The 23,873-nt window shown below is 37.7% G+C and overlaps 1 protein-coding gene across 2 annotated transcripts in view; it reads right to left on the reverse strand.

Annotated features, from left to right (window-relative positions):
- The window catches only part of NDFIP2 (Nedd4 family interacting protein 2), an 85,494-nt gene that overhangs the window by 50,536 nt on the left and 11,085 nt on the right, over window positions 1–23,873 (reverse strand). Inside the window, exon 1 of one of the 2 annotated variants that reach the window (XM_077855272.1) lies at window positions 15,884–16,174. The exons of the other annotated variant lie outside the window; for it this stretch is intronic. Within the exon in view, the coding sequence (XP_077711398.1) occupies window positions 15,884–16,159 (276 nt within the window). The 5' untranslated portion in view covers window positions 16,160–16,174. Of the gene's footprint in view, window positions 1–15,883; window positions 16,175–23,873 lie in introns of those variants that run through there. 2 annotated transcript variants of the gene reach the window in all.

Below are 23,873 nucleotides of genomic sequence, written 5' to 3' on the forward strand. Positions count from 1 at the left end.
TTTTTTTTTTTTTTTTAATTTTTTTTTATTTATTTATGATAGTCACACAGAGAGAGAGAGAGGCAGAGACATAGGCAGAGGGAGAAGCAGGCTCCATGCACCGGGAGCCCGACATGGGATTCGATCCCGGGTCTCCAGGATCGCGTCCTGGGCCAAAGGCAGGCGCTAAACCGCTGTGCCACCCAGGGATCCCAATTCATGCTCTTCCTATTTCAAAATGCCTCCAAAAAAAACACAAAACAAAACAAAAAAAATCACAGGTAGTAACCTACTCTGCCACAAAATGTCCTTTATAGTACTTTTAATGCTGATTCGAGTACACACACACAAACATACACACACACGAACATACAGTACACACATCTTTCAATCCACCCATCTACTTCCCTTCAATGCCACTGCTGTAATCCAAGCCATCACTATCTCTTACCTCAACTAGTGCCACAACTTCCTACTAAATTGCAGACACTGCCTTTCTTATTTCTTGGCTGGTTCACCAAAAAATAACACAACACTGAAGCCCACCAATTAATAAGTCAAAAACACATAAACACAGCTTATAAAATTCAAACAGGCAAAGAAGGAACACCCAAATTTAGAGAAAACCTCCAACATGAAAGAAAAACAAAACAAAAATATTAGGAAGAAAGTTCATGTAGGAAATAAAAACAAAAAATCTCAAAAATCTCCAGTGGGATCTAGTTCCAGCATGGCTGTACAGGCCCCCTCGGCCAAGCCTCCCACTGACAGCAACTATAAACTTGAGAAAACATACAAAACAACCCAATGTCTGAACAATCTGAACATTTATTAAAAAAAAAAAAAAATTAGGGATGTAGAGGTAAGTTAAAACTTGAGGAAGCAACCTACAGAAATTTCCCCCACTCCCCACCTTTCTTTTTGCAACTTGATTCTGAGGCAAAATCATAGTTGTGAAAAACACCACAGCTTGAGCTACAAAAACCCCAATTGAAATCCTCCTACTTCTAGCCAAGGGAAACATGAAATGGAGCCCAACCAGCCAGAAAGTTAGGAGAAATCACTAACTCTGAAACCACGCATGTGTAAGACTGACCCAAAATAGATTAGTAAAGGACTAAGGAATTAAAATTTTATTTAAACTACTGCACACAGAGTGTGAAACAACACTTAAAAAACCTAAAGTTGAGCTGACTGTCGCTATAACAAAACATCTATATTCTCCGGAGGACCACAGCAAAACTCTGAAGATCCAAGATAAAATCCAAAATTACTGGAAATAAAAAATAGAAAATAGAAAACATTATCTGGGGAAAAGGCAATCAAGAGATGCCAATTCCAAGATGACTCAGATTATAGTTATCATGCAAGGATTTTAAAGCAGCTATTATAACTATGTTCCAGGAAGTAAATCAAAATTACCTTGAACTCAATGAAAATGACAGAGAAAGAATCTTAGCAGGTATACAGAAAAAACAACAAAATTTGAGTGAATTTTACCACTAAGCATCTTTTCTTACGAATTTACAAGAGAACACATCCCACTAAAATAAGAGAGTAAACCAAAAACCAGAGTAAGATTTAAAATTCAAGAAATAAAGGATCTAACATTGCAAAGTGTTGAAGAAAAGTCTCTGTATGGCAGCTCTGTATCAGGCCTAGAGAACAAACACTACAGATGGAAACAGGAGAAGGGCTCTAAGAAGAACATCTTCAAGAAACAAAATAAAAGAACAAATAATTACTGATGTGTCTGACCATACAAAGAATATAGCTGAAAAGTAAATTTTAAAAAATCACCACAGGATAGGCAAAGACTTAACAAAGATACAAAGAAAAATAAAAAAATAAAAATTAGGCAACACCATTAAAAATTTTAAAAGTTATAGAAATTACACCACCTGACTCAGTAGTGAGCAATATATTCATGTCATAAAATGTAAATACTAATTACTGATTTAGCTAGAATTAGGTGCCTTCCATACATTTCATCCTCACGATAATTCTGTTAAGTCCTGTATCGTACTATCCTTACTTTACAATGAGAAAGCAATGGCTTAGAGAGGTTAAGTAATTGGCCCAAGGTTATAGTGCTTTGAGTAGCCAAGATTTGAACCCTAAAGGTTAGACTACAAAGATCATGATCTGGGCAGGTAAGGCAGGATATATAAGAAAACAAGCGGAGTTGACCTTTTAACAACATAGGTTTGAACTGTGTGGTCCACTTACACATGAGAAAATACAGTACTAAAAAAATACAGTACCGTACAATATATATATAAAAAGTATATATATATTGTACGGTACTGTGTTTTCTTAGTATAATTTTCTTAGTAAGATTTTATTTTCTCTAGCTTACTTCATTGTAAGAATACAGTATACAGGGGCACCTGGGTAGCTCAGTGGTTGAGTGTCTGCCTTCAGCTCAAGTTGTGATCCCGGGGTCCTGGGATCGAGTTCCACATTGGGCTCCTTGCAGGGAGCCTGCTTCTCCCTCTGCCTATGTCTCTGCCTCTCTCTCTCTGTCTTATGAATAAAGAAATAAAAAATCTTTAAAAAAAAGAATACAGTATATAATACACAAAATATGTGTTAACTGTAATCAGTAAGGCTTCTAGTTAACAGCAGGCTATTTTGGGGGAGTCAAAAGTTATACTGGGATTTTTGACTGATGAGGGGATGGTGGAAGCAGGCAGCATCCCTAACCTTCACATTGTCCAAGAGTCAATGTAAAATTAATAAATCAAATAAATGAATATACATATGTGTTAAAAATACAAAGTTAAAGCAGCTAAAAGAAATTGTTTTTTGAGTAACCTTGGAGAACAAAAGGAGACTCGTGTTTCTTGTTACTTGATATTAATATTAACAAACTATAGAGAATAATATACATTTTATATATTATGTAACATTTTAACTGAACTGATATGTTTTCAAGTATAAAGTAAAATTTGTCCACCAGACCCTCCCCTTCAATCTTCTGTAAAATAAGAAGGTTGAAGAAAATGAATGCTAACTTCCACACCTAGAACAGTTTCATTTATTTTCCTTTTTTCCATAAGTAGACCAAATAACCTAATCATAGTTAATTATCTTGCAAATGAAAGTCACCAGTCAGATGAGGAATTATGTAAAAAACAAACAAAAAGGGATCCCTGGGTGGCGCAGCAGTTTAGCGCCTGCCTTTGGCCCAGGGCTCGATCCTGGAGACCCGGGATCAAAGCCCACGTCGGGCTCCCGATGCATGGAGCCTGCTTTTCCCTCTGCCTGTGTCTCTGCCTCTCTCTCTCTCACTGTGTACCTATCATAAATAAATAAAAAATAAACAAACAAACAAACAAAAACAACCAGAATTCATCTAAATGATCCCTTAGCACTATTCTAAAAAGAAAATATCTACCATAACTATGGACATCAAGAATATCACAGTATAGGCCAGGCAATACATTGTTGTTGTTTTACTATAACTCTGCAAAACCATTCACTTTATAAATAAAAGATAATACACCAATAAACTCATGCATACACTTGAAGTCATTCGGACTTTCATCTATTTCTTCAAGAAGTATGTACTATGCATATTGGCCCAGAACTATGCTATCTACTATTAAAACAAGAAAAATCTAAACTCTACTTCCCATTGAGTTTACAAAATAGATGCCATGAAATAAGAACTATGATAGAGGTAAGTGCAGGGCACCTGGGTGGCTAGTCGCCAGGGACCTGGTAGATGCCACGAAATAAGAACTATGATAGAGATAAGTGCAGGGCACCTGGGTGGCTCAGTCACCAGGGCACCTGGTGATCTGCTTTCGGCTCAGATCATGATCCTGGAGTTCCAAAATCAAGTCCCAGCATCCAGCAGCATCAGGCTCCCCACTCAGCGGGGAGTCTGCTCCTCCCTCTACCCCTCCCCCAGCTCATGTGCATGCACTCTCTTTCTCTCTCTCTTTCTCACATAAATAAAATATTTTCAAAAATGATAGGGATAAGTGCACAATGTTAAAGAACACAAAGAACTTGGTAGTAAGGGGTGGGAAATAAAGGGCACAAAGCAGAGGGTGAAGGAAGATTTTCTGAATAAACAGAAATTAATCTTGGAGGAAGATGGGAAAAAAGAAAAAAGGGGAATAATATGTTCCAAAGCCCAAAGGCAAGAAAGCATGGTTTGGACTGGTGGTTAGAAAAGGGCAGAGAAAGAGACAAAAGTAATATAGTTCAAAATTTGGCTCCTGTGCAGTACAATAACAAACCAAGCGGGGGTCGGGGTGGGGGGTGGTAAGCAGAGCCTCATGTAGTTCTCTAAAGGTTACAAACAAAAATTTAAAAAGGGTCAAGATTTATTTCAAAACCCTTCCTCTTTGGAGGAAATCACACTGATAAATGCAAGCTCTGAGTGTGCACAAATGTTCTATATAAAAACTGTCACTACTGGATTTCTTCAGACCATTATCTAAAGTCTATGAGTTGTAAGTACTTCATAATTAGTAAAGAGGTAAAACCATCTAGTTTATTTCCTGATTCTCAAAGCCTATGCCAAACAGCACAATTTCTTTACATAATATAATGGGTAATTCTGGAGAAACATCATAGACAACTCAACCACAGCACATTCCTAAACTTCTAAAATATTAAATTGTTCGTGTTCAAACAAATCTTAAAAGCAAGCAAGTCAAACGCTTGAAATAATCTCACAGTAAATCTTAGACCACTGCAGCATTTCCCAACTTGCATTTGACATGTCTTTAACAAGAATTTTATCCACACCTTAATTCCAGCTAAGTAACCAAACTCTGGAAGAAAACATAACAATATGGTTGCTAAAATACAGATACAGGATGATTTATAATCACACACTAGGTAGGTTAGTATTATTACAAGGATCTTGTCAATAAATTTAAATTTAATAAACAGCAGAATGTATCCCATAATTATTTAAACTTTTTAAAAAAAATATTTTATTTGTTTATTCATGAGAGACAGAGAGGCAGAGACACAGGTAGAGGGAGAAGCAGGCTCCATGCAGGGAGCGCAATGTGGGACTCGAACCTGGGACCCCAGGATCACACCCTGGGTCAAAGGCAGTTGCTCAACCACTGAGCCACCCAGGCATCCCTCCATAATTATTTAAACTTAAGTCAGGCAAAAAATACACAAAAATGATTTAAAATTCTAAACCATTAATAATAGACATAAAAATCAGACATTTTAGAATGTAAGTCTAACATTAAGAAAATAATCACTAACTGATCAATATAAAACAGATGAGAAAATCAAAGGAGTTCCCATACTCCACAATTAATGAAGATACTAAGCAAGGCCACTGCATATGGCTTCACAGATTACTTACTGAACAACTCTAGATGCTGCCAATCATAGATTGTGTGTGTGTGTGTGTGTGTGTGTGGGTGTGTGCACGCGCATGTGCATGCTCATGCATGCACACATATACAGAAAGATTAACTGAACAATATACATTAAACTGGAACATAATGCAAATACACAAACCACCACCACCACCACCACAGAAAGCCCAATTCTCAGCAATGGAAAAAAATACATAAAAGCATAATAAAATAAGCAAGATTTTGAGTGTATAAATTTGGTCTTGAGCTAGCAATATTCCTTCCTTCCTTTCTTCTTTCTTACCAAATACTTCCTAAATGCCTACCATATGCCAGGTACTGAAAGATATAGCAGTGAACTCAACAAAATCTCTGTTCTCATGAAGTTTACATTGGGGTGAAGGGAGGAAGTAGGAATTAAATATGTGAAATATTGACAGTATCCGTTGGTGATCAGTATTCTAGAAAAACTGAAACAGAGTGGGGTTAGGGTGTACAGTGAAGAGGGTATAGGTATTTTAATTAAGATGGGCCAGAATGCCCTCAATGAGGCGACCACTCCAACAAAATGAAGATTTACTAGACACAAGAAACTTAGCCATTCTCACAAAAAAAAAAAATTTATACTCTATTCCACTACCCATTCATCTCTACTCCAATTCTAGTGACAGACTAGGTGGTTGCCTGATTACCAGGTACAAGTAAGTGATGCAAAACAACCTTACCACACTCCTAAGGTTTTGTTTCTAGACTGGGTGAAATAAAAAATTTGTCAGAGGCATCTGGCAACAGGCCCAAACTTTATGACTGTTTGAGGTACACTCCCATAACACCTACATCAGGGGTGAGCAAATCACAGCTAGCAAGCTAAATCTAGCCCACTGTTTTTGAGCCACATTAATCTGTTTATATATTTTAAATACTTGGTACAGATACTTTTGCACTACAACAGTGGATTTGAGAAGTTATGACAGAGACAACATGGCCTTGGAAGCCTAAAATATTTACTATCCAGCCCTTTACAGAAGTTGTTTGATGACACTTGGTGTAGATGATCATCATCACCACCATCACCATCACCACCACTACCATCCCACAGTAAGACTACTTTCAGAGCCATCTTCATGAGCACATGACCAGTGTAGTCACACAGAACTCTGCCTCCAGAAGGCCCCATGCTTGGGGTTTAATGCTCTATGGTCACCATCTTAAAATTCTTTATAATTTTATCTTTGACTCTGAATTTTGTAAGTGAACCCCAATGGGACATCAGAGCATGTGCCAGGGGCTTAGAACCTTAGCTTAAAAAAAAAAGAAAAAAAAAAAGAACCTTAGCTTAAAAGCAATCTTCCTCCCCAGGAAGTCTTCTCAGTCACCTGAACTCTCTGGCTCTGCTTAACCTCCCGACCTTCGTCCCATAACTAGGCATCCCAGGCTGCCATCATCATGACACACTCACAGGCAAACCAGAAAGGTCTCCTCCTATTGCTGATTCAGATATGGAACAAGTCCTGGCACGGAAGATGCAATGCTTTGGGAGTTGTCCATCTGCTATGGGTTGAGACAGCATACCTGTAGAAAAGGGAGATTGCCTCCCTGCCCTAGGCGAGGACCCCTTATTTTCATCTGGCAGTAGGTCCTAGAGATTATGTAGCTAGACTTCATTGCTTTCACAAAACAAAAATTATAAAACAAAGTTGTAAATGAAAGTTCCAGTACCTATCACATTCATGAAATTTCTATGGCTTGTCCCATTTCACTAAGCCAACTCCTTTCATCTCATTCTAGCCACAAAGTTTTCTTCATATTCTTAAACCAACAAACTAATTTCCACCATAGGCCACTATCACACTTGAAATACTCATCACCTAGAACAGTTCAATCAAGTCTCAGCTTGATTGTCATACCTTTAGAGTCAATGAAGCCCTCTGATTATCCTGACTCCAGTCAACTGAGGGGTCAAACCAACTGGTGTGACATCTCCAAAGATGGTCACCACCAATTTCTTACCTCCATATATATACACGCCTCTCTTTCACTAAGAGATGGAGTTTATTTCTTCTCCTTTTGAATAGGACTGAACCAATGACTGTTTTAAACTTTAACACAGAACACAACTGAAATTATCCAGTCATCAGTGCCAGCTGAGCTCCCCATCAATAGCATAAGCGCTAGCCAAGTGAGCGAGCTACCTTGGATGTTTCAACCCAATCTAGCCCCAAAATGGCTGCAGCCCCAGCAATCATCACACTGCAATCAATACATGAAGCAGAAGAACCCCTTTGTTGATCAGAACTAACCCATGGAATCTTGAAACATAATAAAATGCTTGCATATGGAGTAGTTTGTTACAAAGCAATATAAAACTAAAACTACAACAAAATCTGAATACTAGATCCATTACAGCTAAGCCTATTATTTAACCTCTTCATGTCTCATTTTTTTCATCATGTGCAAAGTGAGGATCAGGACATTATCTGTTTCAGAGAAGTGGTCTTAGGGTTAAATGTGCTCATATGTGTAAAGCACTTGACAGAGTTCTCAGCATATTTCTGACAAAATACAAAATCATTACTGTTCTATTATTGCTATTTTAGTATTGATAAACTGTATTAGTCATTCCACAACCTTCATTTTCTTTAAACTACCTGGTACTATCTGAAATTGCTTACTTATCTGCACCCCCTCCACCAAAGTATGAGCCATACGACAATTGGCTATTGTCTTGTTCACCAGCACCTAAAACAGAATTTGGAAGACAGAAATACATCATAAATATTATAAACTGAATAAAAAATTACAGGACCTCTGTTTCACAATTAGTAATGATATCAAAAAACTGTTCCCATACCTTATCTTAAGCATAAATCTTATGTACTCAAAACATAAAATAAACATATAAACTATAAGGTGGTATTTTCATGACATAATTCCAACACATATACTTGCTACTGCACAAATCTTTTACCATTACTAGGTCATGTACTGTTCAAATATGCCTAAGCAATGGCTAGCATTTGATTCAGCATCAGTTAGAAATGCTAATATAGTATACTCCTATAAACTTTTTCTTTTTTTTAATTTTTATTTATTTATGATAGTCACAGAGAGAGAGAGAGAGAGAGAGAGGGGCAGAGACATAGGCAGAGGGAGAAGCAGGCTCCATGCACCGGGAGCCCGACGTGGGATTCGATCTTGGGTCTCCAGGATCGAGCCCTGGGCCAAAGGCAGGCGCTAAACCCCTGCGCCACCCAGGGATCCAAACTTTATCTTTTTAATTAAGGTTTTTAAGCTTTTTATTTTAATTCCAGTAGTTAAGAATATACTATTACATTAGTTTCAGGTGGTGTACAATATACTGATTCAACAGTTCTATACATTACTCAGTGCTTATCATAAGCATACTCTTAGTCCCCTTCACCTCCCACTCACCTCCCATCTGGTAACCATCACTTTGTTCTCTATAGTTAAGAATCGGCTTCTTGATTTGTCTCTTTTTTTCTTCTGTTTGTTTCTTAAATTCCACACGAGTGTGAAATCACGTGGTATTTGCCTTTCTCTGACTTATTTGGCTTAACATTATATTCTCTAGTTCCATCCATACTGTTACAAATAGTAATGTTTCATTCTTTTTATGATTAATATTCCATTTTACACACACACACACACACATCTTCTGTATCCATTTATCTATGGATGGACACTTGAGCTGCTTCCATAATTTGGCTATCATAAATAATGCTGCAATAAGCATACGGGTGTATGTATCACTCTAAGTTAGTGTTTTTGTATTTTGGGGATAAATACCCAGTAGTGCAATTACTGAATCCTAAGGTAGTTCTATTTTTAACTTTCTGAGGAACCTCCATACTATTTCCACAGTGGCTACACCAGTTTGCATTCCCAACTGTGCACAAGGGTTCCTATTTCTCCACATCCTTACCAAGACTTTTTGTGTCTTGTTATTTGCATAACTTAAAAAAAAAGAGAGCTGCATTCAATCCATCCAATTAGTGATACACTTACAGTTAATATCACCATAAGCACAGAAATAGCCAGAGAAACTTTACTATGGGCACTGTTCAAAACCAAATTAACCTGGCAACACACAATAACATAATACTAGTCTTCAAGCTGAGGAAAATTGGTATAATATACAGTTGAGTGTGAATTTCCTCAATTACAGTTTTTATAAGTTTAAAACCTATTTTAAAGATGAAATAAAAATCAGACATTCACAGGAACCCTGAAGCATCTCTGAAATACACCAGTCTAGAGGGTAGAAAGCCACATAAAAACATAATTATAACAAAGTGTCTAATACTGTGATTTTCAACTTTTCTATGCCTTGACACAGATGAAATGCAAGTAATTTGCCCTCCTTCCCTCTTCCAATTATAGTTATGTAGGAGTTTTTACATTTAAGAACAGACAAACTGAACTGCAGTTGAGAAATAAACATGTAAAATGAAAGAAAGAAGAAAGAAAGAAAGAAAGAAAGAAAGAAAGAAAGAAAGAAAGAAAGACAGACAGACATCATGACTGAAGAACTAATAATAAGTATATCCTGCTGGACAACAGCAGTTAGTGCATAAACATTACGAGGGGAAACTGCTAACATATTGCACAGTATAGCTATGGAAAGGTCCATTCAAGGAACTTGTATATTAAAACCAGACATTTATATTTCAAAATTCCAATAAGCCCACCAGAATTGCTAAAATTAAAAAGACTGATAACACCAAAATCTGGCAAGTCGGTAGAACAACCAAAATTTCATACATCGTTGGTATAGGCATAAAATGGTACAACTACATGGAAAAAAAAAAAAAAAAAGGCTGCTGGTTTCTTATAAAAGTAAACATACACCAACCCTATCACCCAGTAATCCCACCCAAGAGAAATGAAAATATATGTTGATAAAAAAGATTTGTACAAAAATATTCCTACCAGCTTTATCCGTAATAGCCAAAACCCAGAAGCAACCCAAATGTCCATCAACAAACTGTATCCATTCAATTTATACAATGAAATATTATTCAGCAATAAAAAGGATATATTGATATATACAATAACATGGACCTGTCTCCAAAACTTCATGCCGAATGAAAGAAATTTTGCTGACCATATGCTATATAATTTTAGAATAAGCAAAACTAATTTGAAGTGAAAAAAATCAGAACAGTGATTAACTAGAGAAGAAGAATCACCAGTAAAGAGTCACAAAGGAACTTTATAGGGTGATAGCAATGTTTTATATGAGGGAATCAATAAATGTTATCTGGTAAGGGCAATGTTTTATATGAGGGAGTCAATAAATGTTATCTGGTAAGGGCAGAATAGTTAATATTTTGTTATTTGTGAACCCCGCATCAAATATTAAATTCTGGGGATGCCTGGGTGGCTCAGTGGTCGAGCGTCTGCCTTTAGACCAGGGTATGATCCCAGAGTCCTGGAATCAAGTCCCACATTAGGCTCCTGGCAGGGAGCCTGCTACTCTCTGCCTATGTCTCTGCCTCTCTCTATGTGTCTCTCATGAATAAATAAATAATAAAATATTTTTTAAAAATTCAATTCTGGCATTGTAAATGAATGGGCATGGCTGTGTTACAATAAAACTTCATTTACAAAAACAGTAGTTGGAACATGGTTTGCTGATCCCTGCTCTATATTTTGAAAGTGATTTGAGTTACAAAGGTTTTTGTTTTTGTCAAGACTCATTTATAGGCCACATTAAGATTTGTGCATTTCACTATATGTCAATTTTACCCCCAAAAAAAGAGAACCACAAAGAAATACTGAACTCTAGGCTAATGATAAGCATGTGATTTGCAATGAGGTACACTGATATCTGCAACTTTGAAAGTATCAAAAAAAAAAAAAAAGATGGATTGATACGTGTACAATATACAACACAAATATAACAAACTGTTGGCCACTGCAGACCCTACAATTGGTATATGGGGGTTAGCTGTATAATTTTTTCAACATTTCTATATAGGTACTTGAAAGTTTTAATATTAAATGTGGAGGAGGGGGAATTCAGTAACAGGCCACCGAAGATTTTTGAGCAAAGAAATGAAAATCAAATTTATGGTCTACAAATATGAGTCATGCAGTGCAAAAGACACACTGAAGGATGATCACATGAAGGAAGAGAGTAGTAAGTAGGCTATAACAATAGTCAATGTCATAGAAAGTACTAACACTTAAGGAGTAAGTACAAAATGAGTTCACAAAGTCAGAGAAGTAAAGAGTAGAAAGTTTCTATTAGGAATAAAAAAGGAGTTTCAAGGAGAAAGGAAGTTCCTAGTGTCAATGTAATATAAATCAAGCAAGATGAACACAGAAAAACATCTATTAGATTAAGCAATAAGCAACTCTGAAGATGTAAAAGTGACGTGGTAAGAATGTAAACCAGATAAAGAATACTGATAAATTCAAAGGAAATAAAGAAGTGAGGATCAAAGAAATAGAGGTGGGCCAAGAAAAGAAGGCAAAAACTAGAGAGCAACATAAGGTAAAAAAACTACAATATTTCTCTAACATGGAAAGCAAAAGTAAATGACTACACCTAAAAATCCCCATCTATTATCTACCTCATCCAGAACATGTACTATTGAGTAACGCAGCCTGCCATGGGCCTGGCTGTTCCTGCATATTCTTGCTGACTGTGAAAGTCTGTAAAACTTACCTATTTCCTGATATTGAGTGGATTCTTGTAATAAGTCACCTAGGCAACCAAGAAGGTCAAAGTTGCCACAGCACATAACTATACTCCCTGAACTACCTTGAACTACCTTGTTTGTTGCTCGCTACAATGTTTGCTGCTTGCTATAAAAGTGTTGGAGCCTTGGTCCTGAGTTCCTCCACTGTGACCACTAGATGCATCCATCTAGACCCATCACCTACATGGAACCTGGGTGTAAGGAAAACCTACACAAATATGCTGACGTTCATACAGCTTGCTGTGCTGTAAGTAATTAATTCTATTTGTTTCTGATCTGGGAGTCTCCTGTTTTCTGCTAGCAATCATTAAAATTAAACTAACTTATTAGCCTATAAATATGGTAAAATCAAATCAAGACTTTTCACGGTATTTGCCATGAACAAAGAACTAGTTGATATTCGTGTTGCTATATAAAAGAGACACAAAAGTAGTCACAAACAAAAATTGAAATTTTTAAAATATGTAACACTTTATAGTTTGTATACCTTAAATTATTCATAATACCTACCGTGTAACAACCTCTGTATTATAGGTTTTACATATATTACAACATATAATTCTCATAATAATTCTTATGAGGTAGGTACTAATATGACAAAAACCGAGGCTTTAAAATGTTAAGTAAAAAAGCTAAGGCCTCACAAACTGTAAACAGCACGACCTAAATATAAGCCCCAGATGCCCTTAAAAGGTGTTTGGGGGTTTTTTAACCATCAATAGTCTATCTCCTTCCCAGCTGATTTATCAAGGACAACTCTAATTCTCCAGATATAAGACCAAAGTACCTAGACCTCTGTAGTATGAATACTTTATTATGTTCACAGAATATTAACATTTTGGAAATATTAGCATAATCTTAAAATTTTCTTCAAAAATCTGTGATCAAAATTTAGGAAAAGCTAGGTCAAACAAATCCAAACTATTGTCTTTACTGCAGAATTTCTCATCGTTTTAATGTGCAAATATATGGTTTTAGATGCTAACATAGGTCATAAATCTTCTAAGACCATCTATTACAATCATTCTGGAAAACAGTTTGGGAAACCACTGTTACAATCAACAGTGCCAACTTTACTTGTCTACAGGATGATCTTTGACACCTTAGTAGTCGGCTTGGTTCGGGTACATAATCCTTTAAAATAGAGAACATCAAAGGTAGAATGTGGCCTAACAGCTTCAAGCCAAATCAACAACTACATAGTTTGGCAACACTGCTCATTTTCTACCAAAGACTACTTAATTACCCATAACACAAGGAAACTAGCACATCTAGCTTCTTCTGAAATTAGAAGGGTTATAATGAAGGCTTTTTGTAACTCTACATCGTCTTCCACTGCTTTACTTAACAAAATTCAGATCCCTTCTAACAATGGAAGAAAAGGCCACAGAAAAACCAGTTTCCATATAAAACCCTGTGCACTGGTTAATGGTAGCGAGTCGTTCTGATGGTCTTGTGCATCACTAATTTTCCAATATGGAAAGCTAAATTTTAACTCTATCTATGAGTGATAAATTAATGTCATATACTATTTCATCCCTAAGCATATCTGCCTGTCTCCTACTTAGTCATCTCTTAACAGTCAACAACTGGAATTGTTGACTGTTCAATGATTTATCATTCCAGAATTTTCAAAAAACTGAACTAAGAAAGCCACACAGCAGTTGTGATCATCAATATAAACCAGAGCTGCAGATTTTTCCCTAGCCAAATAGTCTACTACACACCAATTCAGCTGCTTCTTTGGAATAACTCAGGCCATTCTCAGCGAATGCAAGAGTTATACTAGACAAATGAAATAATTATTGTGATTACAAAGCAACAGGAATTAAAATCCAAATTTAAACTATTCTAAGATTCTCAAACACTTTGCCTTACAAGGAAAACACACTGATACCATACTTACTTAAAGTGAATACCAACTTTAAAATTTTTGCCCTCTGCTCTGAAGGAATGTGTCCACTCAAAGTCCATTTCAAAGTCTATGTAGGGCACATCTCCAGTTGAGGAAAAAAATTGCAATAAAATATGATACTGTCCACTTATGAAAAAAAGATGTAGAGAAAAGGGGAAAATATCTTAAAACTGAGTAAATTTCAATATGTTGGTGTTAAGAATTTTTTTTTTTTAGTAATTAAGTCCAATTTTAACTAGTCATAACTACTGAAAGCAAATGTGACAATATAATAAATTATTTTAAGGTACAGCCTTACCAGCTAAAAATGTTTTGAGTAGTGACTTGTATATGAGAACATGGTTGAATCTAATAAGCAAAATCCCCAAAGAGAAAGGATTCAAATCACCTAATGCCATTAAGGGAACAAATAGGAACAAGAAAGAAAAGAGATTAGAAAAGACACTGGAAATAGTATTCAGTATTACACTGTATTAGCTATACAGTATTAGCTATAGTATTATAGCTAATATACGCAAAAATAAGAATGGGCTTAAAAAAAAAAAAAAAAACTACCAAAAGTGTATACGCTGACAACTTGAAAAATGCCTTCCCTACTGGCAGCGCTATTGTTTAAACCATTCTGAAAATACGGACAAATTTTCACAAATCCAATATAGATCATTTGAAGATTTACAGGATATAAACTGGATAAAATGAAAACACCATGAGCTTTTATTCTTGGAAAAATGCGAAATTGCACACATTGGGATTTCATCTTTCAGGAGCCTTCATATTTGTCAAAATGAGCTAACTAAAATAGATTCTTAGTTCATAACTAAGGCTCACATGTGCAAATGTATATTTGAGAGGTGAAATCTGCACTATTGTATCTACATTTGTAAAATTTCACAAACAGTACTAATAATTGCACCATCAACGCTACCTATTAACGTCTTCCTCCTTTTCCTTAACCTAATCACTACCCGAAAGTTTATACTGTAACATGCTACCTACGTACAGCAAAATAGTCAACTACTGCTGAGTCCACTTTTTTAAAGAGGGTTTACGGTAGAAACCTCAATGGCAGGACCATAATTTAATACTCCAGGAAAAACGACGTTAGAGACATTGACCCTGAAAACAGAGAGGGACACTTTTCACTCATTTTCACATACAAGGGCTTTCGTGGGTGAACTGGAAACCCTGTATTTAATGAAAAATAATTCTTCGAACAAGATTTGCATTTTTTTTCTAGGAAAACTTCTGTTCCCTCTCCTACCTCCCCCCTCCCTAAAAATAAAATAAAATAAAATAAAAAGGTGTGGATAGGGGAAAAAAGGAATAGTCATTTCTAATACTAAGAAAATGTTAAAGGACAAAATGACAAGGTTAACTAGAGCGGAGACACAAGATCAGCAGCTCTGTTCTCTCCAGTCGCGCAGTTGTTCAACCCACATTTTTCACCGAATCCACATCCTACCCTTCGCCGTGCTTACATCTCCTCCTCCCCCCACCCCCCACCCGCTCCATTTGTGACGGCGATCATCTTCCCAGCAGGTACGCGAACTCAGCACCATTTCCAGCAGACAATCCACACTGGAAGTGACTCAGTCAGGGAATAAAGAAATGATCAAGGAAGTCACAAGTAAAAGCAATACAAGTTGGAAGGGGGGCGCAGGGCGTCCTTCGGGGGGTGTAGGGGGAGGGTGCGGGGTAGAGAGGTGGGGAAAGCCTTGGATCCAGAGGAAAGGGTCTCAAAGGAGTCGGAGGCAAGCTCCACGAGAAGGGTAAAGGGAAAAAAAAGAAAAAAAGAAAAAGAAAAGAAAATGAGGCAGGTTTTAGCCCGAAGAAGGGGACTCCCGGGTCGACGACGGGAAGGCAGCCCCGAGGTCCCGGGCCGCGCGGGAGGCCGGGCCGGGGCCGCGGGAACTCACCACCTGGTAGCGGCCAGTCCCCGGCTGGTGGTGATCCATCCTGCCCGGCTCGGGATCCGGCCTCCGAGCGGGCGAGTCCTCCCGGCGCTCGGCCCCCTCGTCCACCCCCGTCGACGACGTCGTCGCCGCCGCAGCGCGCCTTCCGCCTCTGTTTCTGCCGCCGCTGTCGCCCGGCCGGGCCGCTTCACTTCCTGTCGCTCCCGCAGCAGCCGCGGACACCTCCGCGTCGCCCACCGCGCGGCGAAGCCCCGGAGCGCCGCGCGCACCACTGAGCATGCGCGGGGAGGGCGCGCATGCTCCGTGAGTCCTCTGGCGTCCCCTTCGCGTCGCGAGCGGGGGGTGGGGCTGGGTAGATGGAAAAGTAAGACCGGTCGGGGGAGCTGTCTAGGTTGTCGGGAGTGGGCGGCGGCAAAAGGAACGGAAAAAATATAAGTATCACTGTCCTTGATAGGGCTTTCCTATTGGACGGGCCTCGCGCAAGCATAGGCGGGGACACGGTGGCACCAGGCAGAGACCAGAGTCCAGGAGAAAGGGCACGCGTGTCTTAGAACACCTGGGGACGGGTCACCCGCTTACCCTACACGACAGCACAGGACGATGTAGGGAGAGCCGTCCCTGGGACCCCTGCGACGTTCCTAAAACGCGCATTCAAAATCATTAGTGAGGGAAGGGGCATCTTTTTAAATGCTGTTTTGTCCCTCTCTTGGTAGTAGGAGATTTAAGAATCTCACAGGGACTCTTCAACCTGACTCCTCTCTCGCCAAGGAAGGAGGCCTCTAGAGAGCCCGAGGTCACTGAAAGGATACATGAAAGTAAGATGGGACTGTGTTGTCATCATGCTCGCTTCAGTAATTATGAAGGGTTTAACAGTAAGGAATCCCCTTGTGTGCAGTATGGTAAGAGGATTTCAGTGTCTGGTTAGCCACACGTGACCTACTATGTGCATCTCCCAAAGGCCACAAAGCATGTTTTTCTAGGGAGCCAGGCGAGTATGATGGGACAAAGTAAAGCACCTTTTAACCCAAAGACCTGCTTTCTATGCCCTGAAAACTATGATCCCATAATCTGGCCCTGTGTCTTTTACTTTACTTCCTTCCTGAATTTCCAAAGGAGATTCCTGGAATGAAAAAGGCCACTGAGTGAGCTGAATCAGCTAGTTAAAGTAGCAAAAAAAAAATAAAAATAAAAATAAAAATAAAAATAAAAAAATAAAAAAAAAACAATAAAGACAAACTCATTGAGAAATCATCACACACACACACGCACACACACACACACAAATTAAGCCTTCTTGATAGCTTTATTCAAAGTATTGAGCAATTCTTCCTATTTTTTGCCATCCTGACACATCCAGCGGTAGAGAGCATGAATAGGCTAACAATAAAAAGAGGCAATACAATCCTGCTTAAATGTCCTTAAACTTGTTTTCTTTTTATCTGAGTTCATATATTTTAGATTCGAAGACAATAAACATGGGACCTTTTATTGTATTATCATACAAGAGGTCACCCTCACAATTTTACCCCAAATGGTATCATCTTTCATGCTCAAAACAACAGTGTGTCAGCAAAATGAAATTAGATTCCTAGACTGTTCCTTTAGAACTTAATTTTATTTTATTTTTATTTTTTTAGAACTTAATTTTATATATGCTTGTGTTTTCATTAATCATTTATATGTCCATTTGTTGTTTTTCAAATATGCTACTGCTCAGGGCAGAGGCCATTTTTTTTACACTCAACACTCCCAGAACAAGACTGAGAACATAACACTAAAAACTAAAGACCTGATCAAAAGGAGACATCCTGAATCCTGTTAGAGTAACAGATTCTTTCCATTTTACCTTCCTCCCAAGTTCTGTGAACATTTTGCTCATCTAGAGAGATGACAAAATTCAAAGGGAAAGCACTTATTCAGTGAAGAAGGGAAGAAAAAGTGGGGGAAGAAGTAGAATAACAGCTAACAGATATTGAACCCTTCCCCAGCCAGGGACTGCATGTGTTATATCATTTTATCCTCACAACATCCCCATGATGTAGGCACTACTATAATTTTTAACAAATGGGGAAAGTAAGGCACCAAGAGGTTCAGGGATTTGCCAAAAGCCACATCACTAGCAAGTGGTCACAGACTCCAGAGTCTCCTTTATATTAAGCACTATGCTATAATATGCCCTTAAAAAAATAGTGATGCATCACAAAGAGCCAATATGACTTCTTTAAATCCCACCTTCTTGATCTAGATGAAGGAAATGATTCTTCCTCATCATCCCCTAAAGAGCTGTTCTGAACTCCTTTGCCCATTTCATAACTGTAATAGTCCAACACAAATGGAGGCCCTGAGTTGACCCACTATGAGCAACTTATTTGGGATGAAATGGGAGTAACAATATTCTTACAATATTCTTATTATTTTGGAGGCTTTAAACAACATCTGATATATTCAATCCCTAACCTTTTGGTGGTGACAACTCTAGTTAACTAAGGAATGGTGGCAGTGTACCACTATAAACTACTAAGAAGTGGAATTTAAAAATGGTAATGCACTAACATCTCTTGTTCTGGCCTAATTGATTTTCATCTCCAAACACACAGCCACCCATAATTTCACTAATGCCACACTGCAGTATTGGGGCAGACATGGAGATAAACTGCCTGGATTCCCCATTCAGAAAACACTCTCTGACCAGTTGCAAGGAGCGTGATTAATCAACAGCTTCCAGCTCTTAGCTTTGTCAGGGTTTTCCTTAGTTTTCACCCTGAGGTTGTGTTCCTTTCAGGGTGGCATCTGGCCATTGACTGGTGGTGGTACAGGTTGAGCCACTTTTGCTTGACATTGATCCTTTTAAGGGGCAATCTTTGCTTCAGAACTCCCTGCTAAACTACCAGAGACTTTTTAGCTTGGCAGTATGTTGTAATGAATCTCCCTGCCCAAACATTTTTCCCTTCACAGTTGTTAACCCCCTAATAAACCTCTTGCACTCATAACTTCATACCAGCATCTGCTTCCTGCAGAACCCAAACTAGACAAGTGCCAAGATGTAAAGTAATAAAACATTGTTAATATCAAAATTGTGTGAAGTGACTACAACAGTCCTGTCACATAATTGATGTTTCACCTCCAGAACAACCCCCGAGTACCCTCCATTGTTATCATCTTCTCATGTGGAGATAATCTTCCCACAAAGAATGACTTTAATGCTCTGTAGAATAACGCTATCGGGTCACAGGGACCCCTTTTCCTAGGACATACTTCCCCCCAAAATCCCTCCTACCTTCCCAGAGGCAGAGGCATCCCCTCCACAGGTAAACTGATTTCTTATCATCCTCCCATAGTCTCCTCTTAGTTCAAAACAGGTATACTAAACTATCATATATATGTGCCAGGAGTCTTAATTGATATTCTCACCAATTAAGGAGCAGTGGAGAGACAGGTCATTGCCTACAGATGGCTTTCTGGCCTAAAATCACAGGTAGGCAAATACTCCAAATTTTCCTTACTTCTTCATGATTTTTAGTTTTATCACTACCTCTACAACACAGAACATACAACACAGAACTTAGAACATAGAACTACTACTCAGGTAGCTGCTGATGGTTAGTGTGACCATATATCTCAATAGTTAATTGTATCTGGAATATGCATGATTTTGCATATTTATCTAGAGAATGATTAAAAGAGATAAAATTACATCCTCTGTCTGAAGATTTCTATCTCTACCTAATAAAAATTCACTAGTCATATTTTCTGTACACTAAATTCTAAACTAGGTTTTAGAAAATATAAGAAATTATCATTTTGGTAACTGAAAATAAGCATCATTTATTACTCTAAAGTTTTATTTCTGTTACCATGTCTATGGATCTTTTAAGCAGTTTCGAGGCTTGGACCTTAATTTAGCTTCACATAGTGTTCCTTATTTAACTGTTTCTGAAATTCCTGTCATCTGTTTAGTTCTGTAATTTTAGAGGAAAAATCTGAGCAATTTGACAATCAGGTATCTACTCCCTTTTCCTCTCTTTATTCTCATACACTGTGTGGGAAGAATCTAAAATATAGCTAATGTTTTTTATCAGTCAAGGTCTAAGAAAAAGAACCAATAGAAGATATATATTAAGAGATTGATTGCAAGGAATTGGCTTACACTGTTGCGAAGGCTGGCTAAGTGTACAAAATCTAGACTACAGACTACAGGCTGGCTAAATGTACAAAATCCAGACTACAGACTCTAAAAGAGTTCTAGAACTACTGTCTTCAGGCAGAGTTTCCTCTTCTTCAAGGAAGCCTTTTCTCTTGACCTTTCAATGGATAAATCAAGATTATACAAGATAATCTCCTTTACTGAAAGTCAACTGGATTTGGGGGCACCTGGGTGGCTCAGTCAGTTAAGCATCTGCCTTTGGCTCAGGTCAACCCAGGGTCCTGGGATCAATCCCAGTCATGTTGGGCTCCCTGCTCAGAGGGGAGTCTGTTTCTCCCCTTCCTCCCTTCTCTCATCACTCTCTCAAATAAACAAATAAATAAAATCTTAAAAAAAAATCACTGGACTTCGGAATTGGACTTTAATCATAATATCTAGAAGATACCTTCACAGCAACACCTAGTTTAGTGTTTGAGTGAATAATTGGAGCTATAGCCTAACCAAGTTGACACAGAAAACTGACTATCACATATTTATTTAAATATTGCAAGCTGAAATTGTCTCCATACAGTAAAGGATAAAAAGAGAGAGAGAAGGAAACCAAAGAGACAAAAAAAAAAAAAAAGTATGAGAGAGGTAGCTTAGGGATTAAAATTTCCATATTAAGTATTTCCTATGAGCTTTATTTTATATTTGTACTATTATCCATGGAGGCATCACTAGGAAGCGATTTGAAAATATCTGAACTCTGATAAACTGTCCTAATGCTAGTTTTATTTAGCATTTTAATTTTTTGTTGTCATGAGCAACAAATGTGAGCAAATCAATAGCCATTTTGCCTTAGGGATTACTTATTTTAAATTGGGCTGAGTCATAAGTTATTAAAATGTTCTTTGCTTTACCTTGAGTACAGAAGGCTGTTCTTTGACCATATTAAAGCAGGTTTATGTGTTTTTTGTCTCCTGTTTTCTCTGCAATCCTGATAATCACTTTCATCATAGAAGAGCAGGGCTGGCACTGAGTATATTTCCTATTATGACAGTTTTCTCTTGACTAACTAATGCAAGATCATTGTATAAGAAGACAAATACTATTTGTGCATGTGAGTGTGGGTGTGTATATAAAATATTAGGAGTGGAAAATGTCTTCTATATATCAACATGTTAAACATGTTAACATGTTAAACATTGTCTGCTCTCTTTCTTCCATAACAGGAACCAGGCCTCATTTGTTAAATCATCTGAAGTCAGAATTCTCCTTTACAATTAACATAGTATAACATTAGCAATAAGGTTTCCATATGATAAAGTTGCCTGGTTTCAGTAATGAGGATAAAGGGCATTCACTATCTGAAGGGGAAAAATGATAAAAGTATTCAGATGGAGTGACTCATAAGATGCTGCCTTTCCAGAACTAAGAAAAAATTCATACCCATTTCCTGACCTTAAGATTCAAATAGGAGAGAAAAAAAAAGCTAGTGGCCTGACAGAGCCAAAGTAAGCCAAGATAATGAAAAAAGGGAGTTCCTTTTATATCTAGTAGACCTCATAGAAAAAATAAAATATTTATACTATCCCACTTCACCTGTCAATAGTATGTAACATTCCCATGAAATGTCTATAAATTCTGCTTATGAAAGATGATCACTGAGAAATCTGGCATGATTTCTCCAATAAAGGTAAAGACATCAAGCTCAAATCTTTTTTATCTGTTTGGACTGCTATAACAAAATACCATAGACTGGGTGGCATATAAAAAAAATTATTTCTCGGGACACTTGGGTGGCTTAGTGGTTGAGCATCTGCCTTTGGCACAGGATGTCATCCTGGAGTCCAAGGATCAAGTCCCACATCGGGCTCCCTGTAGAGAGCCTGCTTCTTCCTCTGCCTGTGTGTCTACCTCTGTGTGTGTGTTTCTCATGAATAAATAAATAAAATCTTTTACAAAGGTTATTTCTCATCACCTCTCAAGGTTGGAAGGCCAAAATCAGGATGCCAGCATGGTTGGGTTCTAGTGAGGGCCCCCTGGTAGGTTTCAGACTGCCAACTTCTCTTTGTATCCTCATGTGGCAGAAGGGGCCAAGAGGCATCTATCTAGGGACTCTTTTATAAGGGCATTAATCCCATGCCTGTGGACTTAATCACCTCCCAAAGATGCACCACCTAACAACACCATCAAATTGGCCATTAGATTTTCAATATTTGAATTTGTGTGGAGGGAAGAACAAACACTCAGATCATAGCATTCTGATACTGACTTTAAAAAACAAAACCATGGGCAGCCCAGGTGGTTCAGCAGTTTAGCGCCTGCCTTCAGCCCAGGGCCTGATCCTGGAGTCCCACATTGGGCTCCCTACGTGGAACCTGCTTCTCCCTCTGCCTGTGTCTCTGCCTCTCTCTCTCTCTCTCTCTCTCTGTCACTCATGTAAATAAAATCTTTAAAAAAAAAAAAACATGAATGTTACCAAAGCACATGTGTACATACAAATATAGTACATAGAGTATAAAGTCAAATTTAACTTTTTTTTCGTTTGAACAGAACAGGTAATTTGGCTCGCTTACAGGCCACTGAAATTTCCTTGGAACCCAAATGTCTGGGAAAGAGAGAAATGTGTGTTTTTTTCATGGATTCATAAAACTTTAGCATTTCAGGGGAACTTCCTAGTCACCTATTCCAAAAACTATATTTTGGATAGATGGAAACTGAGGCTCAGAGAGGTAAATGTATCCTTGACGTGATTATCTATGAGACTATCACTCCACTTCCAGTTTGGTTCAAATGTGGTTGAAAATTCATAAAACAATAAAAAATATTCCATTGACTGTTCCTACCACATCCAAAAAGAAACACCTTCCAAAACAGTACTAATAAATACAGAACTCCAACACATCATGAACTCAAAATGTCAACATTTCTCTTGGAAGAGATAGTATAGTCAAAGGTATTTCCACAAAACAGGATAAATTCTATGATCGTTGCTAATTCTTTCAGGCATTTCTGCTTTGGCACAAGTAAAATATTTACTTTTTTTCTTTTTCTGTATTTTAAATTTTTTATTTTACAAACATATTAAATATTGTTTTATCTTTTGTCTTCTTTTTCTTCTTATTTTTTCTTTCAAACCTTAATGTTGAGGGCTGACTTTCAATAGATCACAGTGAAGTTGCTGCTTTACTAAGTATGAAACCTTGACCCAGAAGCTGGTTGTCTAAAAATGGTTTAGCACCAGATTCCTTAAGAATGTCTACTTTTTTAAATGCAAAAAGATAATCTTTGAAAATACAATAGATACCTAATACTAGATGTATATTTGCAAGCTTGAAAACCAAACAATCCCAACCCTATATATGCATGTCCATCCAGATAAGGTTGGGATATAAGATGACCTAAACACACAAAGTGAACAAGATGCCAGCTCTCAGCACAGCCCCAACCCCTTGACCATGGACTTTACCGTGATTCCTGGAAATGATAGTTACACATACATATGATAGTTACATATGACCATTTACATTTAAATTAATATTAAAAATTCAGTTCCTCAATGATACTAGCCAAAAGTGTGCACTGGCTACTCTGTTGGACAGAGCAAATAAAGAACATTTACATCATCACCTAAAGTTCCACTGGCCATCATTGCTCAAGCAAAGATTATCTTACTCTTCACTTAAATTACCTTCTTTTATTTCCTGAATTATCCATATAATTTTCTAATAGCTTTCATCCCAACTCTTCATATCTTAGCAATCCGGCTCTTCTGTAAGTCATTTAACCTGCTGAACTGGTTTGCTCATCCTAAATATTAGAATACTAATTCCTTCCCTACCTGTCTCACTTGTTGTGAAGCTC

Source organism: Canis aureus, chromosome 17 (genome assembly GCF_053574225.1).
Source record: "Canis aureus isolate CA01 chromosome 17, VMU_Caureus_v.1.0, whole genome shotgun sequence".
In the NCBI taxonomy this organism is placed as follows: domain Eukaryota; kingdom Metazoa; phylum Chordata; class Mammalia; order Carnivora; family Canidae; genus Canis; species Canis aureus.